General features: G+C 43.4%; 4 protein-coding genes across 4 annotated transcripts; all 4 read right to left on the reverse strand.

Annotated features, from left to right (window-relative positions):
• Positions 1-2,975: 2,975 nt before the first annotated feature.
• On the reverse strand, positions 2,976-6,888 carry CFAP107 (cilia and flagella associated protein 107). Its single transcript, XM_074161443.1, has 3 exons — positions 6,792-6,888; positions 3,858-4,037; positions 2,976-3,226 (listed from the first exon to the last, which is right to left on the reverse strand). Exons 1-3 carry the CDS (start codon positions 6,886-6,888, stop codon positions 2,976-2,978), a joined length of 528 nt encoding a protein of 175 aa, XP_074017544.1.
• Positions 6,889-7,590: 702 nt separating this feature from the next.
• Positions 7,591-11,700, reverse strand: LOC141473951 (arylacetamide deacetylase-like 4). Its single transcript, XM_074161593.1, has 4 exons — positions 11,533-11,700; positions 9,330-9,546; positions 9,065-9,128; positions 7,591-8,365 (listed from the first exon to the last, which is right to left on the reverse strand). The coding sequence occupies exons 1-4, from the start codon at positions 11,698-11,700 to the stop codon at positions 7,591-7,593; spliced, it is 1,224 nt and encodes a 407-aa protein (XP_074017694.1).
• A 1,552-nt stretch (positions 11,701-13,252) lies between these two features.
• On the reverse strand, positions 13,253-16,424 carry LOC141473961 (arylacetamide deacetylase-like 4). Its single transcript, XM_074161608.1, has 4 exons — positions 16,248-16,424; positions 15,169-15,385; positions 14,778-14,841; positions 13,253-14,027 (listed from the first exon to the last, which is right to left on the reverse strand). Exons 1-4 carry the CDS (start codon positions 16,422-16,424, stop codon positions 13,253-13,255), a joined length of 1,233 nt encoding a protein of 410 aa, XP_074017709.1.
• Positions 16,425-17,598: 1,174 nt separating this feature from the next.
• Positions 17,599-21,975, reverse strand: LOC141473963 (arylacetamide deacetylase-like 4). The gene is made up of 4 exons (XM_074161610.1): positions 21,799-21,975; positions 19,443-19,659; positions 18,997-19,060; positions 17,599-18,373 (listed from the first exon to the last, which is right to left on the reverse strand). Exons 1-4 carry the CDS (start codon positions 21,973-21,975, stop codon positions 17,599-17,601), a joined length of 1,233 nt encoding a protein of 410 aa, XP_074017711.1.
• Between the last annotated feature and the right edge of the window lie 1,439 nt (positions 21,976-23,414).

Raw genomic sequence — 23,414 nt, forward strand, 5'->3', positions numbered from 1 at the left:
ACGGCAGCTGTGAACATCTTAATTGCTTCTGTTTTCACCTGTTCTTGAAGCACAGGCGAAATGACCTCTGTTTTAGTGATTCTTATCTTGGATAAAAGTCCTCGTAATTTCTGAATATTTGAGGGAGTTGGGAAATGTATTTGTGTTAGACACAACAACGGTATTTATTGTTAAAGGACTCTCTACCGCAGCAATTTTGTAACTGATTAAACAGCGTTGTTTGTCTCAGCAAAAATTAGTGTCTGTAGGTGTAAGGTATCCTTCATTTTTATCTGCCATTCCTCCTTCAACACACTTCTGCCAAATGAGTATAGTACTCAGAAAAAATTGTGTATATGCTTGACTTTACCTATTGGCAATAAAAGAGATGCTCAAAATCAGAACCTGGGATTATGACCTAATCAAAGGAGTCAGCGAGAAAATATAAATGGGGTATTTTGGGTGTAGCCATGTGTTTGCAGCTCTGCTTTCGGCAACGGCTCGACCTTAGGGTTCTGGAGGGTTGTGTCTGGAATGATGCAGGTCAACTACATTTTGTAGGAAGAAAAGGGAGGAAAAAGCTTGATGATCAGTGCTATTGTGTCTGAAGTTTTATCTTGTAGAGTATTTGAGCAATGTGTTTGAGGTAAAGGTACATTCATTCAATTTTTGTGCCTGGCTGGTTGGCGTTTGATTCCAACTGAGCTCAGATCAAGAGCTGGAGAAGCCTGGACTCTTTCTGTCATGAGTTCAGCTTGAGACTTGAGTCACCAAAAAGCTGGCTGGGTATCAGCGATGCGTCTTTCGTATTGCTGACGTGAAAACAGCTAATCAATTAGTTCAGAGCAGATATTTTGCTGCCGGGTATTATTAATCACAACTGACACATCTTGTAGAACTGTGGATTTTTCTATTTAAGAATCTCTCTATCAAAATGCATTTCACCCAGTGAGCAAACATGCTTTCTGGGGTTCCTTTGGGTCTCAGAGTTGTATATTTTACTTGTAAATGGCTCGATAGTTGAGCAAATTAGACCTGTGCTCAGGGAGCCCTGCCCAGGCAGCTTACAGATTTGGAATTAATGCTTTCATACAAATTTCATAGGTGGTACTTGTGCATCTCAGTAATTGCCAGTAGATAATAACCATAAATGTTTCATTTACTATGAATATTTAATAACGATGAATGATTGATAACCAGATTTTTAAGCAAACTGATAGAGTTGTGTGAAGTGAAGACTGCCTTTGTATAATTTTCTACGCTCTATTCTAAATATTATATGGGCTTTGTTGTGCTTTTAAGATGCATGCCTGGTTGGTATTTTCATTAAAAATATTAGCACATGGGTAACAAAAAGAAAAATATATTTTTAATAGTCGTACTGGCAATAAAATTAATTTGGATAGACTTCCTTGTGGAAACAAGAATTTCTGTATCTGCCATTTTTCATTCCATTGTAAGGCATGCCTTCTTTATGGATTATTTTAAAGCCATTTTTTCAGGAGAATGTGTTTTTTATAACACCGTGCTAATAGCTGGCTCTGTTTCAGTGACTACTTACATGTATTTTGCTTTCAATTTTTTCTAATTGCCTTTGATCTCCCTGGGGCTTTAAAGCCAAAAAAAAAAAACAACCCAACCTATATAAAGCTTATCTAATTATCAGGGCACTTGCATCTCTAAAAGGTTCCATTAACAATGCTGCTTTCTGCTTCACACAACCAGCTGAGGGCCTGCGGTTCCTCTCCCGCAGAGGGTTTTGGATCTCTCAGATGAGTGAAGAATCCCTTTGCCAATAGGTGCCACTGTTGCTCTACACACACGTCTGAATCCTCAGTGTCCTTCAGTTGAAGATCCAACCTTGAACGAGTAAACCTAAATCACCGTGACTAAAATGTTGCAGAGAGAAAACTCTGTACAGACCATGGCCAGAGGCTTGTCCATGCCAGGACTAAGGTATATGCTTTATCTTGTTCCTAAAAACAATTATATTCTTGCTAATCTTGAGCAAAATTGATGAAGAGATAAATATGCATTGAATTAATTCCAGATATATTTAATCTAAACCTGTAACTTGCTGCAAATTTATTGTAGAGCCTCAGACCAATAGCAGCTGAACCTTGCAAATATCTCCTCGGACCAAGTGTGATTTCAGTGCAGGAGTTGCACAGCAGTGCAATACAAATTTGGACTTCAGCCAGCACTTTCTACACAGGTCCTTCACACACTTTCCCAACTGAGTAAAGCGTCAGGGTGGCCTGTTCTGTGGTATCGAGGCCACCTACAGCTATTTCTTCCAGGTTTAGTGTTTGGCAACGTAAGGTCAGCTAATCTTCCCTTTGCGGCTTATCTACCCTTAAGTGCCGCTCGGTGTGTAAAGCCAAGGGCAGTCAAGGTCTGCTCCCTCACTGCATCGGGAGAGACCTTGCTTCACCTTGTCCTTAGATAGGCAGCCGTTTCGTATGTTGACTTTCTTCTTGGATGTTTCAGACATAGTATGGAATAACATAAGGGGTTTTTTCTCCTCTTTCGACAAAGAAATATATAGGAAGCTGTGTACAATTGAAAAAACAACCAGGGACAAAGCAATTAGGAGATTTATATCCTTAATATAATATGCTTAATATAACCTTAATATGTCCTTATCCCACTCTGCTGTTTTGGGGGTTTTTCCTTACTTTTTTTCCTTACTTTTTTTTTTTTCTTACTGCAACTGTTCATTGAGTAGAAACCAACAGATGAAACTTTTGTTTTCAGTGATTTAATGAGTATTCTGAAATTTCAGCTTCTGAAATACTCCCAGCCATCTGCAGGTCAGAATGTTAACCCGGCGGCTTGTTCTAACGAGCAGAGAGCCCTCTGCCTGTATAACCTAACTCTCATTCCTTCTGCACGGAACAGATCACCCTCACGTACGCCAGCGACAAGCTATATTAAGTAATACTTAAAATCCCCCTAAGCAGTTTACACAGAGGCATCCCTTGCTTTTCTGTCTCTCAGCAGTAGCCGATGGCTTGCAGGTATTTCTGACCCCCTTCGTAGCCCAGGATTCTGTGAAGGGCTTGGAGGTGTCCCTGGCTAGGAGGGAGGTAATGAATTTTAGCTGGTTCTCGCAGTTGACAAGTCGCACAAGAAGAAATCAGTGGGAGTTCATAGGAAACGGTGTAGACACTGTTCATCACGCCAGCTTCTTCCTCACGCCATTTTTTCCTCAGGTACTCAAAAAGGCCATAGTTGGCGGGTGGTTCTGAGACAGGAAATGATTAAACGTTAGAAATGATAGAATTCAATTTTTGGTCCTGCTGGTTTTACTCCACAGTTGTCATAGGGAATATTTGTACTGTTTTGACAGCGGATTAAGGGCAAAAGAGATCTTTTTGTTCCCGGGGCATGTATGTCTGCCCTCTGGCTGGAAGGGAAAATCACTGTTCCATATCAATAGGACAACAGTTAATGGGATAAATGTAAGGAGCCCTGATTCCTCATAGTCTCTCTGAAAGATATTAAAAAAAGTTAGCAGAGCTGTACATGTCACTTAAATTCAGAAACATAATAATGCTCCGGGAATTCCCCTGCTAGCTGTACCTCACAGCGCTCCTTGTTTTCAGCTGGTGTCTTGCGTTATTGCACCGGGGAGAGAGATCTGCTCATCGACACTACCCTTCCCTGCTCCCTGTGGTGATTAAATGTTGTTGTGTGGGTAAGATTTCCACTTTATCAATCAGAAAAATTAGCTACTGACTGGGTAAGAAACTAGGCAAATGTCACCGCAAAATCCATTTTCAGAATTAAAACAGAAGGAGCTTCCTGGCTCTAGGTCCGTATATTCCCCACTGCACCCTGATCCGTCTGTTTGAATTAATAATGACAAAAACTACCAAGAATGGGGAAATCTGATTTCTGAGGAATCCAGGAAAGCTTGTGTCCATTCCAGCTGCGGAGGGGAGGCAGCACAGGGTTGTAGCCGTGTCTGTTGTATTTATCGTCATACTCCGATACTAAATTCCGGCTTCTTGGTTCCTCATGATGGGTGAAGAAATGCTGGATGGGCAGGCCCTGAAATGAGATGGACATGAAACTGAGCTGTTTGTCTTGGTACAGAGCATTCAGATGCCTTAGTGCGCTTTGGAGTCAGACTCTGCTACCAGAGATATCACAAAATTTTGTCTGTGCTTTCGTTACTTTTACTTATAATTTAATGCCCTGAAAATAAGGGCATTTGCATTTCAAGTAAAGTAAATTTCCAATAAAATTAAGCAACTACATTTGTATCTCATGAGATCTGGTTAGTCTGATTTCAACATACGCATCATGGATTTGCAGATACATTTAAGAAGCCCGCAAATGAAAAGCCGATTGTCTTTGTGCCGCTTAAGTGTTTCATTGGGCACCGGCATTACACAGACCACAGACTGCCTTCCAACCCTCCGTCAGGAGAGAATGATAAGAATATTTGGGGGTGGAGCGGCACCTTGGAGGAGGGGACATTCTAGCAGGTGACACTTGTGGGAAAAGTATTGTTGTGAAAGATCTGGGACTTGTTTAAGTGCAGTTCATTCCTATGAATCGGAGATGTGCTGGTGAAAATAATCCTCTTTCACCAGCAAGCCCAGGGATGTCCTGAAGACACAAGACCTGGTCCTTGCTGGTAGTTACATGCTGATTTTTTTCATGTGCCCTGGTCACCCTCTGAGGCAGAGACTGGGAAACAACCAGAGGGTACCAAAAAGTATGTGCCGTTTGTCTACCTCTGAAAGGCATCCTACAGCCATCAAACGTACCAGGGAGCTCCGGATCCTGGAAACTGGCCACGGAGCTTTGTAGCCGGTTTACACATATAGTTGTTTAAGGACATGAAATATGATTTAAAGTTGTCCCGGTTTGAAGTAAAACCGAACCAATTTTCTGTTCTGTAACGTTACATCCCAGCTAGGCCTCCTCTAACTCTCTGAAATTAACGGCATATTGTGGAGAAAACTGCTCGTTCTCAGAGTGATAAGACCAATGTTTGTGCTCCATGCCAAGGGATGGTGTGCAGGGAGGCCCTTGCTTATACTTATTGCTGTAACAACCAAGGGCAGCCAATTTCGTTATTTGCCCCCTTAGGGGGTCGGAAATGGAAAAATGTAAAGAGGTCACATCTTTGGGGAAGGACAGACAGGAGAGGTGACCCAAACCTCACCAACCGGGGTATTCCATCCCATCTGCCCCATGCTCAGTGTAAAAGCTGAGGGATCAAAGGGTCAACTTTCTTTCTTCGATGGCTGACGTCCGGAGGGGACTCTGTCTGTTCATCTGCCTTTGATCCCGATCCGTGTGTTCCTGACTCCAGAGCTGGAATCCAGTTCCGATCCATCACTGAGTCCAGTCTGGGACTTCCCCAGTGCATCTTCCATCCTGGGAGCTTGACACGGTTTTGTATATATTGTATCTATTTCATTATTTTCTTCTTTTTTTTTAAATTGTAATATTAATTCTTCGTTAAAGTAGTTTAGTTCATTCTAAACTTCTAAATCTCCTTATCTCTTTCTCTCCTCTCTTTTGGGGGAGGGGCGGGAGGGAGGGAAGGGCCATCTGTCAGTTTGGTTTTGGTAAATTTGGCCAAAACCACCACAAAAGTATTAGTCAAAGATCATCGCCGTTTGGAATGTTGGCTCGCACAGCCCTTTCTTTTACTCACCTGGTATTTTTCTATCATGATTCTCCTTAGCGTTTGGTCTGGTTTGTGATCCGGGAACCAAATGAAGTCTGTTTTGTATATGCTGCTGCCCAGTTTCCCGGTGCCTTTTATAAACTAGAGAGACACGCAACACGCAGTGTAGCTAAGACAATCTGGTAATTACAGAATCTCTGTTCCAGTGCTGCTTTCTTCATCTACGCATTTAAAAAGCACTTATTTGGGAAGAAGTCTGTGCTATGTACATTTTCTCAGATGGCAAAGTCAGCTGGTGTAATCAGCTGTTGTAAAATCCTGGATCGATTCCTTGGTGTAAATATAAGATACTTTACAGCCCTTGAAAAATTATTCACGGTTTGGTGTTAAACACTTTCACCTGCCATGTGAACTAGCATCTGAAAAGGATGAATTAATCCTTTTTTTTATTTTTTTTGTCCCTTTGTTCCTACTGCTGCCGCAGCAGGACAGTCTCTGCAATATAGTCAAGCATTTTGCTCCAGCAAAAACAAACAATTCTAAAGGAAGTAATTTTAGCAGAGTCAGGAGGATTTGCACTAACAGCTCCAATACTGAAGCTAACTGGCATGTTTTGATGAAGTTAAATGTTTAATGATAAAGTTTTGCTGAGCTGAAGCAGGGCATGCAATCCTGCTAGCAAAGATGCTCTTGGTCATACAAGCAAATGAAACCAATATCCAAATTATTAAAGATCCTCTGATACAAGTAATAATAAGGATTAACTTATGGAAGGATTAATGAAACCTCTCTTGTCTAATGTTGGTATATGTTATTAAGTTGTATATATTGTGGTACAGCTGCGTCTAAGTTGTACAGCAGTCTGAAATGATTTCCATAAAGTGCTATAGCATTTTTAATTGCCTACTGTTATGTCTGGTGGGAACCACAGCCTATAACCCATGCTCAGGCATTGCTTCTGGCCTGGCTTAGAGAGAAGAATGGCAGATCATTACAAAAGTTGAATTAACATAGGACAGGCAAGCTGCTTATCCTTCTCCCTTCTATTACTCTTCTGAGATGAGCCTGGACTCTAGCTCACGACCGCAGTACACAACCTCCAGAGCGTTAGTGCTGACCCACTCTGTTCCTGCTCCCAGACTTCTTTCCTGCCTTAGCCTTTCCCTCTCTTCCAGCCAGTTTGCAATGAGAACTTTAGAAGAGTATTTGGGTTTAACTTTCCACCAGTCGTCTCCGTCTCTTTGCAATGCAAACATATTTCTTTGTCTGCCAGCACTGCCCTCCCTGGTTGTTGGCACTGTCCTTCGAGTTGGGTGGGTGGAAGGTCACTCAGTAGCCCATTGCTACAAGTAGGGCAGAAAGGGGCTGCACTTCTGCCTGCCCGTGTGCCCAGAAACAGGGGGGACGTGTGGAACTGCTTGCCCGTAGAACCATTTGTGTTTGCTGTCCCCATGGTGACTGTCGTTCCAGTAACCACGTTCCAGGCTGCATCGTATCTATCGCTGAGAAAAACAGTGGCTCCTAAACCCGCTGCAGTCAGCTGGGTTTTTACTCTAACAGGCTTCAGAATCAGAGCACAGAGTATGTCCCAAAACACTGTGATAGGTGACACACTCCTCTGTACCGACACACCACACATCCCTGCACGACACACAGTCTCTCTTCACAGACAGATGCATTTTATTTTTAAGAAGTGGGACAAACCAGGATGTTCATTCAAAATAATGTTGTTCTTTATTGACATGGCTAAAGATAAGGGCTTGCAGCGTGGTACAAGCTTGTATAAGGTTTGCATATTCCATGTTCCAACTAACAGCTGGAATGAGGTTCTGATGAGCCTTGTTTATCATTGTTAATGGCTGCCCTTGATTAACTACCCATCACCTGATATTAAATATCCTAAAAAGATATTTTCCTAAATTGAGGCATGAACAGACTCGTGGAATCTAAAGTGTTTACTATAAGCTTTTTAGGAAGTTAACGACGCTGTCCAATCCCCTTTTCCCAGCTGGAAATGAGAAGCCGCAATAATCATATAAGCTTATGACTCCATGGAATCCATCCTCGAGGTGGTACCAGGTCACTCGAACACCGTTGTCCTCCAATCTCTTCTTGTAGAGCAAGCCGTCGTCCCTCAGCACGTCGTACTCGCACGTCAGGATGAAAGACTCGGGCAGCTGGTGAACAACAGCGTCTTCAGCCAACAGCGGGCACAGGTTGGGCTCACAGAACCTTTTCACTGTCTCATAAACTTCAGCTATAAAATCAGTGGGCCTAAGTGGCTTCACACCTCTGACCTTAAATTTTTCGGGGATGTTATCTGGGCTCACCCACTTCCTGTACTTCAGCCTCATATCTGGAGGGATGTGAGAGCCCTCCAAGACCTCTTGCATGTGCAATGCATCCCCGTTTAGGTACTGCAAAGCAAAGAAAGCGGCACGTTCTCGGAATAGGAGAGGGACTCCTCGATTCTGCTGATAGGATGGTAAATTGAAGTCCAGTGCCTGAAGGCCTGGGTAGATCAAGATCTGAGCTCGTAATTTGGGGAGGTCTGATCTACCTGCAAGGGTCTGGCTAACAGCAGCCGCTAGATTGCCCCCAGCACTGTCCCCGCAGACAATTATACGGGCAGGATCCACACCATAGTGCTCTACATTGTTCAAAAAGTGTATGGTAGCGTTAAGACAGTCTTCATACGCAGCAGGGTATTTGTGTTCAGGAGCTAAACGATACCTGGTACACAGAAAGAGACAAGTATAAGAGAAGGAAGTGTCATTAGTATTAATCAGGAAATTGTATCCTGTGCTGTCTTCCAGCCCTATCATTTTGGGGTAGTTTTCCTCCAGGTCAGGATATTCATTACCTCCTGAGCTTCCCTTCCTCAGGTAGTGATTGTCGATAAGCTGTAAATTGTGAATTCAATCACAAGGACTCAGTAAAGTAGGGGTGTCTTCTGACTAAGAGTCTGACCGACACTTTGTACATCTCTTAGTCATGCTGAAAACTCCCCGTCTATTCTCGACAAGGCAATTCAATACTTTTGTGCCTCTGCTTCCTTTGTGTAAAATGGGAGTAATACAGTGGGATTATTCTCTCTTTTTCTATAAATCACAATTGTTTGGAGCATCTTAGTACACGTTCATATGTTCCACACAGAGAAGACCTTTTTTATCTAAGTTTTTGACTGGCTTTTATAGATTTTCTTAGTATGCTAAATATTTCCATTTGGGTCTTTTCTGAGTAGATCAGGGCATCAGGAGTTAAGAGCTGTGAAATCTCTGTTGTCACTATTTGTCTCTTTGTGGACTTCACTGAATTCTATAGAAATTTCTCTGCAAAAAAAAAAGAACATCTCCAGCACCAATGCAGCTCTGCTGCGGCACCACAGCAACTGTAATCTCCAAACAGTAGAACTGGGAAGGGTTCACTTACTGAACAGAGACAACTACCGACTCGCTTTCTCGGGATAGGTAGCGGCATACTTTTTCATAGGTATCTGGAAAAGAAATATTTTCATTAGTGCTTTGCTCTTGCCCCAATCTTTGAGACAGCTTGGGAATGTTCACTCCAGAAAGGCATGGATTTGTCTTCAGACTTCCTCCCAAATCACATGCTGAAACCTCCTCTTATTTCAATTTTATAAAAAGATGAGAATGTTCTTTCTACATTACTATAATTCCTCTGGCAAATGTCTTACCAAGACTTCCAAATACCCAGCCTCCTCCGTGAAAGAAGATGATACCTCTCCTTCGCCCATCAGAGGTAGCTTTAGGCTGATAAACCCTCACAGGTACTTTGTTAAACTGCCGATCCTGGATGAAGAGCTTTGGATCCACCCCTAGTTTCCGTCCCTGTCGCACGTATCGGCCAAAAGTGATTTGACTGCAAAGTCCGGTCTTCTCCAAAATCCTTCCCTGTTAAAGGTAAAAGAAATCAAGGCTTCTTGAAAAGTCTTGAGTTAGCCAAGGTATAAAAACTCTGCACTGTACTTGCATTGAACTGGATTTGAAGGGAATTTTAAAGAAAAAAAAAACAAAACAAAGTGGTAATGTTGTAAAATATGGATACGCTATAAGAAGATATAATAATAACAGCACAAGAAGTTAAAGTAACTACCGTGAGGGCTGTTCATAGAGGAGGATAATGGCTATGGAAGCATCTCCCACTCTCCAAACACCTTCCCGGGTACTTAGGTACCCATAGACACCTTATCAGTTCTCAGGTACCGATAGGAGAGTTCATCCTAATGGGTTGTTTCATCTTTGGGGTTTGCCTTAATAAACCCGGGGAAAAGTGAGGAAAAGTAACTCCACCACTGGTTTTTTTTTGCTAGGAATGCCCAGCTCTACAAAAGTGAGAGATCCCAGGAGAGAGTCAGAAAACAGTATCTGTTTTAAGTTTGCCTACATTAGTTTTACCAAAAAGGGGAAGTTCCACCTTTTATCATACCAGTAAATCACTGGAATCTAAAGAATCAGACTGAAAAAATCTAGGCGTCACATACAGCAGTTTACCCCCTGTTGTCTGATAAAAATAAAGCGCTCTGATTCAGGAAAAATAATTTTCCCAAGCTCTCACATCCTAATATTACAGACTGTAAAATATTTACTTCCATTCCTCAAATCTAGTGTCATTCTAGTATCACATCAGAAATTTTATCTAGGCCATCCAAATTGGCAGTCTTGGAATGGATGTTTTAATTGTCAGTATTGTCCTGCACACCTTTGTGCTCATTCTTGTTTTATTTATATTGATAAGAGCAATGAAATGTCATATATAGGAACAGCAATAAAAACTTTTAATGGTTCTTCATTGCATAAACTAGTATTCATGAATTAGAGCATAAAACTCAGTGAATCTGCAAATCTTAAGTGCTGGGTTGTGTTGTGCAAGTTAGTTACTGCTTTTTATTTGCACAAGAGATGGTGTGAGCAAAATCGAGACGCTTCCTTTCCCAATGCTCTTGGAACGATCTTGCAAGCCAGAATATAAACCTGATGTAAGAAGTGAACAAACAAGAAGTTGGGAACCAAATTAATTAAGAGAATCAAATAATTAAGCTGATATACATTTCAGTTAACTAAACAAGATCCCCATTTTAAATGCCCTATGCGAGTCTGTCTTTATCCGTTCCCATGTTGTCACCTGCTGGGGGGATTCGGGAGAGCTGGGTCGCTGTGTCAGGAGATTTTAAGAGGATGTAAATGGTGTAAGAAACAGAGTGGAGGAAAACGAGATGTGTGTGATAGCAAAGGCGATGGCGTGGCTAAAGGAGTGACGGAGAAAACTGAAGATTTACGAAAATTAAAAGATATAGCAAGTGACAGAGGCAGAGTTTAGTTGAGCTCTAATGCCGTTTATGCAATGCTGTAAAAGGGAGTCCGAGGATTAAGTAAAGCAGCCCTAACCGGATTTTGTACCATAAATGTCAGCCGCGGCAGGAGCAGTTGAAGGGCTGTAGTTTTCCTTGTGCAAGGTGACTTCGCCTGAAGCCGAGGGCAGTTATCAGGCAAAACACCAGCTCAGCTCTGAATTCGAGACTGAAATCAGCCCCGCCGTTTGGCAATCTCTGCTAGCGAGCCCCGGCATGCCGCTTCGGAAGGTGGAATGGGTTTTACCGGAGACAGCAGCAGCATCCCGATTGCGGGTGCTGCACCGCAGCTCTCCCCGGGATGTGCAGCCGCAAGCATCCCATGAGGGCGCCGGGGACATCCAGGATCCCGGTTTCTTTTTTTTTTTTTCCCTTCCCAGCGCATTCCCTGGGCCGGGACTCCCCCGGGTTTCGTGCCACCGGCGGGGGGGTCGGCGGTTTCCCCTCCTCCCCGTTGGGGACCGGACCCGCGGAAGCCCCCGTATCCCGGGTGGGAACACCCCTTCCCCCGCAGCGATGAGCGACTCACCAGGGCGGCCGTGCCGAGGAGGACAGCCAGGACCAGGCGCAGCTTGGCGGGCTGATTCACCCCGGGCGGGATGTCATAGCTGGGGAGGCCGAGGAGGACGGTGGCCAACGCCACCGCCAGCGCCGCCAGGGGCAGGAGCAGCAGCAGCAGGGCGGGCAGCAGCGCCATGGCCCGCCGGCCGCCCCCCGGGGCTCCCCGGCCCGCGGCGGGGCCCGGTAGCGGCCGCCCGCCCCGCTCCGCGCCACCGCCGCGGCGGCCGGGGCCGGCGGCGTCACGGGCCGTTTGTGACAGCTCCGCAAAGCCGGCGGCGGGGTCATGGTGCGGGCGGCCAGCGGGCACCGGGGGGGAGGCCGCTGTAATCTCGGTTCAAGGAGGCAAAGCGTGACCCGGGCGTGCGGCAGCGGGGGAGCCGCGTCCCGCCGGGAGGAGCTGGGGCCGCGGGGCTGGCACCGCCGCTTCCGCCGGAGCCAGAAAACGGGCACCGCCGGGGTACGGGGGGATGCGGGGCACCGGCCGGCCCGGCGGATCGGGCTGCACGCCGCCCCGGAATTGTGTCGTTTGTCCTGAAATTTCGGGATTCTTTGTCTAACGGCAGCCTGCAGGAGACTAAGGGAAGGGCTGCCCTTGCTCTGTGACATCTCAACGGAAGGCAGCGTTTGTGTTTGTAAAAATTTCTGATTTCCTCAGCCTCGGGATTTTATTTATTTTTTTTTTTCTTAGGATTTTCATTTCCTCGGTCTTACTATTTTGAGTATGCTCACTACTGGCTTTCCTTGCTTTCACCAGCAATTTGAAATGAAGCATCATGTCAGGGAAGTAACACTGCCTTGTCCTGTAAAGAAAACCCTTTCTCCATGTATGATGGAGAAACATCACAGCACAAATTCTGAAAAAAAAAAATACTGGGGAAGTACCTTGTGAAAGAACATGAAAACATTTTCGTTCATATTTTCTCTCTCTTTAAGCTAAACCTTCCAGTATACACAGATCAAGAGCCCAGTTCACTGATCCCTACTGTCTTTCGAAAACCTAAGTGTTCCCTCTCAACCAGTATCTCTTGCCCCGAGCTTCAGAGAGCACTTAATTTTGGAGACACCCCAAAATTAAATAGGTGTTTCTAGAGCTATGGTTATTTCAAAATCAGGGCAGCCCTTACTTGCCTCCAGCAAGGTGTCCCCAATTAACTCTGGCCTCAAACTGCTGCTCTTGCAGGTGTGGTTCTGCCGTGCCTACTGAAGAACCTCCTCTCTGACACCTTCATCCTGCCTGCTTCTTCAGAGCTTTCCTCTGAGCCTTCCCTCCACCTCACTACGTACCTAACTCCTACTTTTTAGTTAAATAAAACAAAGTCATGCTTTGGAGTTTATCAAATGGACATCACAGAGATCCTGACTGTAATTCACAGGATTCATTTAATCCAAATCATTCCACAGAAATAAATCAGCCGGTAATTAAACACAGGGAATCAATCGGAGGCTGATTTGAAGGAAAAGTGACCAAAACACAGCATGCGGAAAATATTAAAACTGTAAAGGCTGAACTGTCAATAGTCTCAGGAGGACAAAGACCAGTGTTCAAACAGTATTTGAAGTTAACGAATATCAAAATTGGTATTTTACATATCAAAGGGTATCACATTTTTGCTGACAAGTACTAAACTGAGGTTCGGAAGCCTCAACAGACACATTAGTGGGAGAAGCATGAAGAGGGAAAGTTGTTTCTACAGGCCTTTTATGAATTTGACAACACTGTCCAATCCCCTTTTCCCAGCTGAAAATGTGAAGCCGTAATAATCAAATAAGTTTATGACTCCATGGAATCCATCCTCGAGGTGGTACCAGGTCACTCGAACACCGTTGTCCTCCAGTCTCTTCTTGTAGAGCAAGCCATCATCCCTCAGCACGTCATACTCGCACGTCAGGATGAAAGACTCGGGCAGCTGGTGAACAACAGTGTCTTCAGCCAACAGCGGGCACAGGTTGGGCTCACAGAACCTTTTATCTTTCTCAAAAACTTCAGCCTTGAATTCATGGGGCTTGTGTGCTTTGTAGCCTCTGACCTTAAATTTTTCGGGGATGTTATCTGGGCTCACCCACTTCCTGTACTTCAGCCTCATATCTGGAGGGATGTGAGAGCCCTCCAAGACTTCTTCCACATTAGATGCATCCCCATTTAGGTACTGCAAGAAATAGAAAGCAGCACGTTCTCGGAATAAGAGAGGGACTCCTCGATTCTGCTGATAGGATGGTAAATTGAAGTCCAGTGCCTGAAGGCCTGGGTAGATCAAGATCTGAGCTCGTAATTTGGGGAGGTCTGATCTACCTGCAAGGGTCTGGCTAACAGCAGCCGCTAGATTGCCCCCAGCACTGTCCCCGCAGACAATTATACGGGCAGGATCCACACCATAGTGCTCTACATTGTTCAAAAAGTGTATGGTAGCGTTAAGACAGTCTTCATACGCAGCAGGGTATTTGTGTTCAGGAGCTAAACGATACCTAGGACACAGAAAGACAACAAGAGTAGGAGAAGGAAATGTCGTAACTGTAAATACAAAGTACCTTGGCTTCCCCTGTGTTTGGAGTATTTTTCCTTCAGCAAAAAAACCCAGTGTCATTATCTGCTAAAGAGGTATTTGTCCACAGAGTTATCACAGATAAATGATAGCCAGTAGGATGAAGCTGGAAGGATGTAGCACAGTTGGGATCTTCTCAGAACAGCTCTGATCAGAACTTGGGGGATACAAGTTCATTTTACTCTTCTGGTATAGACTGCACCTGGCTTGTGGATGAAGCAATTTATTCTGTCTCACCTGAATTTGATCAGTCTCACCTCTACTTAGGATATTTTCTCTTGAGAATTATTTTGGTTTCTTTTTCTTTATAAGTAACTGGGACACATAATTTTCTGTATTATTAGTATTAAAGGATATTAGCATTTGATTCTTACTGTTAGAAACGTAAGAAAACTCTTCTAGAAAGCATTCCTTCTTTTTGTGTGGTGCCAGCGTAGCTCTGTGTTGCGAGATAATACATGAACCTGACTTTGGGGTCTGTTTGCGCTCTCCCCGAATTAAGAGGTTGGAGGGGGAGAAATGAAAACAGTCCCCTTGAAATTCTGCCTGACCACATGGGACCCGGGGGAAATGGTTTACTGAGGAGTGTTCCCTTGAGGTGTGCAACCCTGCGGTGCTGAGGAGTGAGAAGAAGCAAAAAGACTTCCTTAGGGTAAATACTGACGTAACTCACCCCACAGACACAACCACGGACTTGCTTTCTCTGGCAATGTAACGGCAGATCTTTTCATGGGAATCTGCAAAAAGTTGAGGGGTTGTCAGCTGCCGGCTCTGCTCCGTTTCCGTATAAAATATCCAGGGGAGGTGGAAGCCCCCTTTTCCCGCCCTGGCCGTGCCCTTCCCGGCCCTCACACGCCACCTCCCCTCCCCTCATCCCTCCTCGCCTCAGCGGCTGCCTCCCCTCAGGGCAGCGCGTCCCCGCGAGCTGGCCGAAGATGAGGGGAAAGCTCAGCCAGATTTCAGGCTTTCCGCCAGGTTTCGGGGCAGAATTATTTCCCCGCGCCCCGCGCTCCCCGGCCTCCAGAAGGTAACAGCGGGGGGAGGAAGGCCCCGTCCCGCCCTACCGATGCTGCAGTACACCCAGCCGCCGCCGTGGAAGAAGATGGCGCCCGGCCTCAGGCCGGCAGATGGCGCGCGGGGACGGTAGAGCCTCACCGGCACCCGGCCGAACCGCGCGTCCCCCTGCCAGAGCCGCGGGTCCGGCTCCAGCTTCCTCCCGGAGCGCACGTAGCGAGTGAAGGCGATCTTGCTGCACACCCCCATCTTTTCCAAAATCGTCCCCTGTTGGAAGAGAGGGAGGAGAGCCCGGCTGAGGGCAGGGCGGCCGCCGCGGGCCGCCTCGGAGGAGGCTGCCTCCCGCCACGCCGGGCAGGTTGCCGTGAGGGAGACCCTCCGCCTGCCGCCCCCTCGGCCGCTGCCAGGCCTGAGGGGACACCCGGTCTTCGTGTTGGCGGGGTTCAGCCTGCTCCGGAGCCGCTGGCCTCTGCCCTCGCCTTTAGCGGTCGCTCCGCTTTGGTCCTCACCAGAAAGCTGGCACAGGAGAAGATGGAGCCGTGGCGGTCCCCTGTGAGGCTACGCGCCTGGGCGAGCGGGGTTGCTTTGGCACCGTGCGCCTGAGCAGGTAGGCCCACGCGTTCAACTCACGATCTGTCAGGCAAAATGTATTAGGGGAGGAAAAAAGGTGTCCTTTGGTTTCATACCGGCTTCCCAGATGTCGTTCTTCTAAGGTTTCCCGTGAGTCTTTGGTTTTATCTGCTTGAGAGGCACCCGGCCTTCCATCAGTATTACTGGAAAGCCTCAAGAATGGCCTAAAAACATCATCTGTGCTTAGCTAAAATGGAAATCAAAGTAGTCTCACTTTTTATAAATAATTAACTGAAACTTAATTAGGGAAGCTCAGCTGATAAAGTTTGGACTCTTATGGTTGGCTTCATCCCTAGGTAATAGGGAAAACCTGACTGAAACTATCTGAGGACTAACAGAAACGCTTTTACAAAAATTGTCTTATAAAAACAGCCCCAAAAAAGGAAAGCTTTTGTTTGAGTCTTAATGCAGCCAGCAGAATTCTGGTATTTAGATATATAGCCTTACAAAAATAACACCTAAACCACATTCTGGCAGAAATCATGGCAGAGTAACTCACCACAGCAGATGCACTAATCAGGAGAGCAAGGACAATTCGAAGCTTTCCAGGATGATTCACTCCAGGAGGGATATTGACATTGGAGTACTCGGATTGAATTGTTCTCATAATTGCTAGTATGAATGAAGTAATAAAAATCACCGGAAGTATCACTGGCAGTATATAAAAAAACGCCATTTCACTTAACCAAAGGTGAGGTGTCTTTACTCAATCTTTGATTGAGCTTTCTCGGGTAACAGTAAACCACAGAGTAGTCCAAGTTACAACAGATCTCTCGGGTGCCACACACTTTAAAGTCTTGGAAACATTGTGCAAGGTGCCAGCAAGCATCACATTGGAGGTGAGTCAGAGAATGTGTTTTATTTCCTGTTTAGCTTCAGTCTAATTGTGGGATCAATACAAGGCCTGGTATTCTTGGATTGCGGATGATATGAATGACTGTTCAGAGACAGCTGAAGTACTGAATGAAGGTCTAGTCTATGACGGGTTGCTGTTTACAAAAAAAAGTCAATTAATGTGGTGGTTAAATTGTCTCTTGCCTCTGATCTGCAGCCACAACATCTTGCTTCCTGTATTGTGGACATTCTCTAAGTAGTTTGAAATATATGGTTTTAACAAGGACATTTAGAAAAGAAAATGGGAATTAACATCAGGAGATAAAAGCTAACGTGTGCTCTACAGAAGTAAATGCACCCATCTTATTTTATTGTTAGAGTGTTTAAGTACAGGAACAAATTTTTGAGCATACTCGTATGTTTGATAAACATAGGAGAACACTTAGAGCATTTCCTCCATTGTAATTTAAACAAAGCTCTTAAATAGAATACCTCTGTTGGGGACAGTTGCGGTTTTGACTTTGTTTTTTCAAGTCTAAACTGCCAGTTACCTAACCCAAGGAAATCTTCTGCAAGTTGGTGACTGGGAATTTTAGCTTCAGATGCTACATGTACCATAAAGAGCGGCACCGTGTTAGAGCATTCTAATACCAGTATCTTTCTCCTTTGCCAAAACACAGTTAGTCTTCTAGGAGGAATGAAACCAAGATCATAATTGAATAAAATGGGTCAGACCAGATGTATATGTTTAAAATTTCACTGCATCTTTAATATTTACTGTGAGAGTAGCAAGTGTCTAGATCAAATAGATCATTCAGATAGGGAGACTGCACATGGAATACTACAAGCAGCACTAAAAGAAACTTTCTTAACATTCTTGAAATATCTTTTTCACATGTCACATTGGCATGGTTGCTCACTAACAAACTGTCCTATCTAAACCTCTTATATGGAATTTAGAAGCATAAAAGACCACAGAAAATTGGCAGTTCTTACAGAAGGAAAGAAAATTGTTTCTATAAGCTTTTTAGAAAGTTCACTATATTATCAAGACCCCTTTTTCCAGATGAAAATGACAATGAGTCACTATTAAATGAATTTATGACTCCATGGAATCCATCCTCAAGGTGGTACCAGGTCACTCGAACACCGTTGTCCTCCAGTCTCTTCTTGTAGAGCAAGCCATCGTCCCTCAGCACATCGTACTCGCACGTCAAGATGAAAGACTCGGGCAGCTGGTGAACAACAGCGTCTTCAGCCAACAGCGGGCACAGGTTGGGCTCACAGAGTCTTTTCACTGCCTCATAAACCTCAGTTGTACAGTCAAGTAGTACATGGGGTTTGTAGCCCCTGACCTTAAATTTTTCGGGGATGTTATCTGGGCTCACCCACTTCATATAATTTAATTTAATATCTATAGGAATATGGGAACCCTCCAAGACTTCTTCCACATTAGATGCATCCCCATTTAGGTACTGTAACACATAGAAAGCAGCACGTTCTCGGAATAAGAGAGGGACTCCTCGATTCTGCTGATAGGATGGTAAATTGAAGTCCAGTGCCTGAAGGCCTGGGTAGATCAAGATCTGAGCTCGTAATTTGGGGAGGTCTGATCTACCTGCAAGGGTCTGGCTAACAGCAGCCGCTAGATTGCCCCCAGCACTGTCCCCGCAGACAATTATACGGGCAGGATCCACACCATAGTGCTCTACATTGTTCAAAAAGTGTATGGTAGCGTTAAGACAGTCTTCATACGCAGCAGGGTATTTGTGTTCAGGAGCTAAACGATACCTAGGACACAGACAACAGAAGTAAGAGAAGGGAATATTAGTTTTAAATGTATTGCTGAAAATACTGGTTCCTGCAACCAGCAATACCTTGATTACCTCAGAATTTTCCCTTTCTGCACAGGTTGATCATAAACATACCGCGGCTCACTTAACTTGTGCAGATTAACTTGTTAAGATATCATCTGTTTAGGACATTTTTCAGGTCTTGAACAAGAGGAGTACTCTGCTGGCAACTATGTCTAGGTTTTATTGAGAGTCATTTAGTCGGTTTATGCTGTGGCTTTCCATGTGTCAGATACAAATGATAATACTTCTGTTTTATGTCTTTGTTAGAGTGCAGCTACGTACTCATAATCCAGATTATGTTGATGATGATACTGGCTTGTCATTCACGTAGTGCTTCTGTAAGCATCAAGCAGAGTTTCCTTGAATAAGGATTAAGTAGAATATACGGTTTACTATCTGTTTACTATCGATTTTCAGTTTAGAATAAGAAAACATTGATTTACAAGTCTCACAGAAACATTTCTCTGAGAATGGTTGTTGCTATGATCAGGGAAGCTGTAAAGTGATATTTACAGTATAAGAAATAATCTCTGAAAAACAGCATGAGGACCGACTCACCCAACAGATACAACCACAGATTCACTTTCTCTGGCGATCCAGCGGCATAGCTTTTCATGGGTCTCTGAAAGAAACATATTTGGTGGGGTTTGGGTTTGCTTTGTTTTGTTTTCCAGAGTACTAATGTCTATTGCATAAATCAAAGAATTGCAAGAAGAAAATACTCTCTTCTTTTCTCTGCCTTTTCATACATAGCTCCTTGGATCTTTTGTACCCCCACGTCTTCCTATTTCAGTATTTGCTTACTGTATTTTTTCCGCTCTCATTGTCCTTATCTTTAAGAAAAACGCACATAACGCACAGCAGATGCTTTCTTCTGACAGCAAGACTTAAGAGATTGCATCTGTGGTTACACTCGAACTTCGTAACTGCTGCAGGTCAAACAACAATCAACTTTGTATTTATTTAACTAAATTATAATATTTTTTCTGCTAGAGATGTCTTACCAAGACTTCCAAATACCCATCCTCCTCCATGGAAAAACATAACTCCTCTCCTTTGGCTGGCAGATGGAACCTTAGGCTGATAAATCCTCACAGGCACTTTCTCAAACCACAGGTCCTTGATGAAGAGCTTTGGGTCCACTCCTAGAGTCTTTCTATCTTGCACGTACCGGAGAAAGCTAACCTGACTGCAGATCCCAATGTTTTCCAAAATCCTTCCCTGTTCAAAGGCAAAGAGAATAGGAAGTTCAGTCAAGAGATTTTGGGTTTTCCAAAGTAAAGGAACTGTATGGGCAGTACACTTGTGATGTCTAAGTCAAGTTGTATGTTTTAGGGCAGTCATAAAATATTTGAGTGGTTGTACAGGTAACAGTAGCACTATGAGAGGTCACACGAACAGCAGCGTTCACAAAGAATATAATCCCAAACCAATGCAGCATTAACAAAGACTCGTGAAATATATCCCTTTGCTTTCTCAGAGGGTCCTTTACTTAACATTGAAAATGAGTTTGGTTTTTACTGGTTATTCTGTCCTTGTCCCTGAGAAGATGAGAAAACACAGCGAAAGCTGATAGTTCTGGTGCTGATTTTCATGATATGGACACTTGCCCAAAATTGGATTGACTAAGTTGAGAATATATTTGGTAATTGTGTTTTGATTCATCTCAGAAGTCTTCATTGACGTGTGCAATTAATGTACTGGCAAGAAGATCCTGAGATATTTAATAGGCCTGAACTTCTGTTCTTTCTGTATGCTGTAGCGACATTCATGCCAGGCACCAGAAGATGAAAAGAATACAAATGAGAGCTACAGGTCCAGCATAAGTTTGCAAAAATAAAAAAAGGCATAACCTCCATTTTGAAATAGATTATTTAGTCACACCAAACCAGCACTTCGGTCCTTATGAAGATTTGGATCAGGTTCTTAATATTCACTATTTTGTTATGAATATTTCTCACTAAACTGCCACATTTATGTGGATTGTCAATACAGTGTTAGGACTCTCAATATATTTACCTATGAATGACCTTTTCATCAGTGACTCCAGCTATTTGTAATCATAGAATGGTTTGGGTTGGAAGGGACCTTAAAGACTATGTAGTTCCCCCTGCCCTGGGCAGGGACACCTCCCACCAGACCAGGTTGCTCAAAGCCCCATCCCACCTGGCCTTGAACCCCGCCAAGGATGGTGCATTATTCTTTGGTATTTGCTATTTTCCAAGCAGAAATTGAACAACTACAAAGAATATTCTCACCTTTACAGTCAATTATTTGGTTTCTTTCAACCTGTGTTGTTTACATTGCAGCATACGATTCTGGTTTATGGTACTAATGGGCAGTGTATAGATGATAAAAAGCCAACTGGCTTTTCCAGCTGCTTAATGAAAGTAATCTCTTTTTAATTACAACTTGTGTGCAGCCAAAGCATGAGAATATATGAGTTCTTTACTATGGTCCTCTGTAATCTAGTATATTTCTGCCAGAGAATTTTTTTTTCATGGTAGATAGTTTATCCCTCTTGAAGGTGTTTAAGTAATTTATTAAATTTATGCACAGCTTATGCTGTTGCATGTATTTCTAACACCTTCCATCATCACAGCATCTATACATCTGTCATCACATGGAAATACTCCTGGTTCAGTGAGTTCCTTTGTCAGCAGAGATCACCAGAAGTTGAGTGCAGGTAAGAGCTTCCACTCTTGTACAGGCCAGGTCACCTGAAGAATGGCCAGAACCCCTCATTCCTGTCAGACAAGCCTCCTTAGTTGCCACAGGAGTTACAAATATGTGTTCAGGGGAGATGGAATTCCTTCAGCTCCTCTTGGGCAATATTACCTAATTTTGTCATTTGTGTGACAAAAACTCCCCCTTCCCAAACCCAATTCTGAAATGTTCACTTTCTGATATTGTCTTCAAAATAAATAAGTAACTCCTCATCCCTAAGTCCGAGAAAAGCTTGAAAGCATGACCCAAAGACATTTGATACAATCTGAACCTAGAATGGAGACATAATTGATCCAACATGTAGTAGCATCTTTAATCAAATTATTGCTAGGTTAGCAGAATGCGCTGTAGAAGCACAGTCAGGCTTTCAAATGCTTGTATCGGGCAGTGTTTAAATACTGCCTAATAAAAAGAGCTAGGCAGGACTCATAACGCAGTATAGTGTAAAAAATCTGGTAAAGGTTGGTTTTTTTTTTTAGCAAAACTGAGCTTCTAAATACAACGTGCAGCATGATAGCTATGCCTTGCTCTCCTCTCCGAGAATTAATTCCAGGCAGGGTTCTAGCATTGCATTAAGTATAAAATGTACAGGTTCACCCTTCTTCCCCCACAAATCGCGCCAAGTTAACTTACCACCACAGCTGTGCTTATTAAAATTATATGAATGATTCGGAGCTTTACAGGCTGATTCACTCCAGGAGGAATTTCTGAGTTGAAGAAATCAAAATTAATTGCCGCCATGACCAACAGTATAAATCCGGCAACAAAAACTGCAAAGAATAACACCAGCAGCGTGTAAGCAGCTGCCATTTTGCTGAGCAGCAAAGTGATCTGAAATGTCTTTGATTTGACTTTCCCAGAAATATTTGTCTTGTTACTTCCTGATTCTTTGTTCCTCATAAGGTTGCTCTAGTAAAAACCTTTCTCCTTCCTTTTATAAATACATTAGTAGGTGTCTTTCCCCCTTCCCCTCCTCCCCCTCCTGCTCTGTTTATTTCACAAAAGATAAGCTGGTCAAAGTCCTGAATTTATTAAAAGATCTACACCAGCATCATTTCAGAATTTTTACAGGAAACCGGTCTTTAGCTGGGAGAAGAGTGTTATACGTAAGCTGCATTAATACTAAATTAATTAGAGGTGGAAAATGGACACGGGGCATTCGCGTGCTTTGTGTTTGTGACACTATAAAGCACTACTCAGAAGACAGGAGCCTGCATATGATCATTATCACTCTAAAGGGCCAAAGGGATTGTCACCAATGTTTTTTTTTTTGGAAAGGTGCACCTATCAAATTATGTCATTACCTCAATCTCAGTTTTTTTAGTATTTGTGTTTTCTTCTAAAAGAAGAACATGGTTAAAAAACAACAGAGGAGGCTGAGTTTAGGTTTATGATCAAGTTACCTTGTATCAGGTAAACTTCAGTAACTCTCAGTGTGCAACGGGTACAGCATCAAATGATTTAAGGTAATCAGCAATTAAAGAGTTTCAAATCAAACTGCTTTCTCTTGTTCTTGCTGTCGAGAGGGATTGTGCTAATGTAGAGATGCTGTAGTTTAAATGATGCTTGAGGTATAACTTGTGAATCCGAGTCTGCAACTCTTCAAACAACTAGGATGTTAGAACATCGTTGAAATTGCAAATTCCCAGTGAAATGAAAGATGTAGAAATCTAACTTCATTAAGCAGCTGTGTTATAATTATTTTATTATGCTTTTTGGTTCTTTTTTTTAGTTTAAATTACAAGATGGGGGGAAAGTACCGTGTCATTTTAGTTAGAAAACTTAATAAAAAATGAAATGTCTTAATTTTTTCCAGTGAGAAGTTGAGTGTTTTTAATAGGGCAGCTGGTCATCGTAAAATACTCTGGAGTAGAAGGATATATTTTGTTTAAAACAACAAAAGTCCAGATTTAAAAAAAAAATTTAAAAATAGCCCACTCAATGGTGTTTCTGGCGTTTCAGTTTATATTATGTTTCCACAGTTATGTGATCTTATACAATAGTCTTGGATGGTCCGGTTGTCCGGTAAATTAATTACTGTGCACAGCACAGATTTGACAATTAGCAAGGCTGCCAGGGTTGCATTGTTCCTGTCACCATGAGGCGTTCATTTGGGTTTATCAGTCAGTATGTGCTTGTGCAAACGTAACTTGCTCTTGTAACAGAAATATTTGAAGTGCTAGTTTTTATTTTTTTGTTGTTGTTGAAAACATCACAAAATTGCCGCAGCATTACAGTGATAATATAAC

Source organism: Numenius arquata, chromosome 20 (genome assembly GCF_964106895.1).
Source record: "Numenius arquata chromosome 20, bNumArq3.hap1.1, whole genome shotgun sequence".
NCBI classification, from domain to species: domain Eukaryota; kingdom Metazoa; phylum Chordata; class Aves; order Charadriiformes; family Scolopacidae; genus Numenius; species Numenius arquata.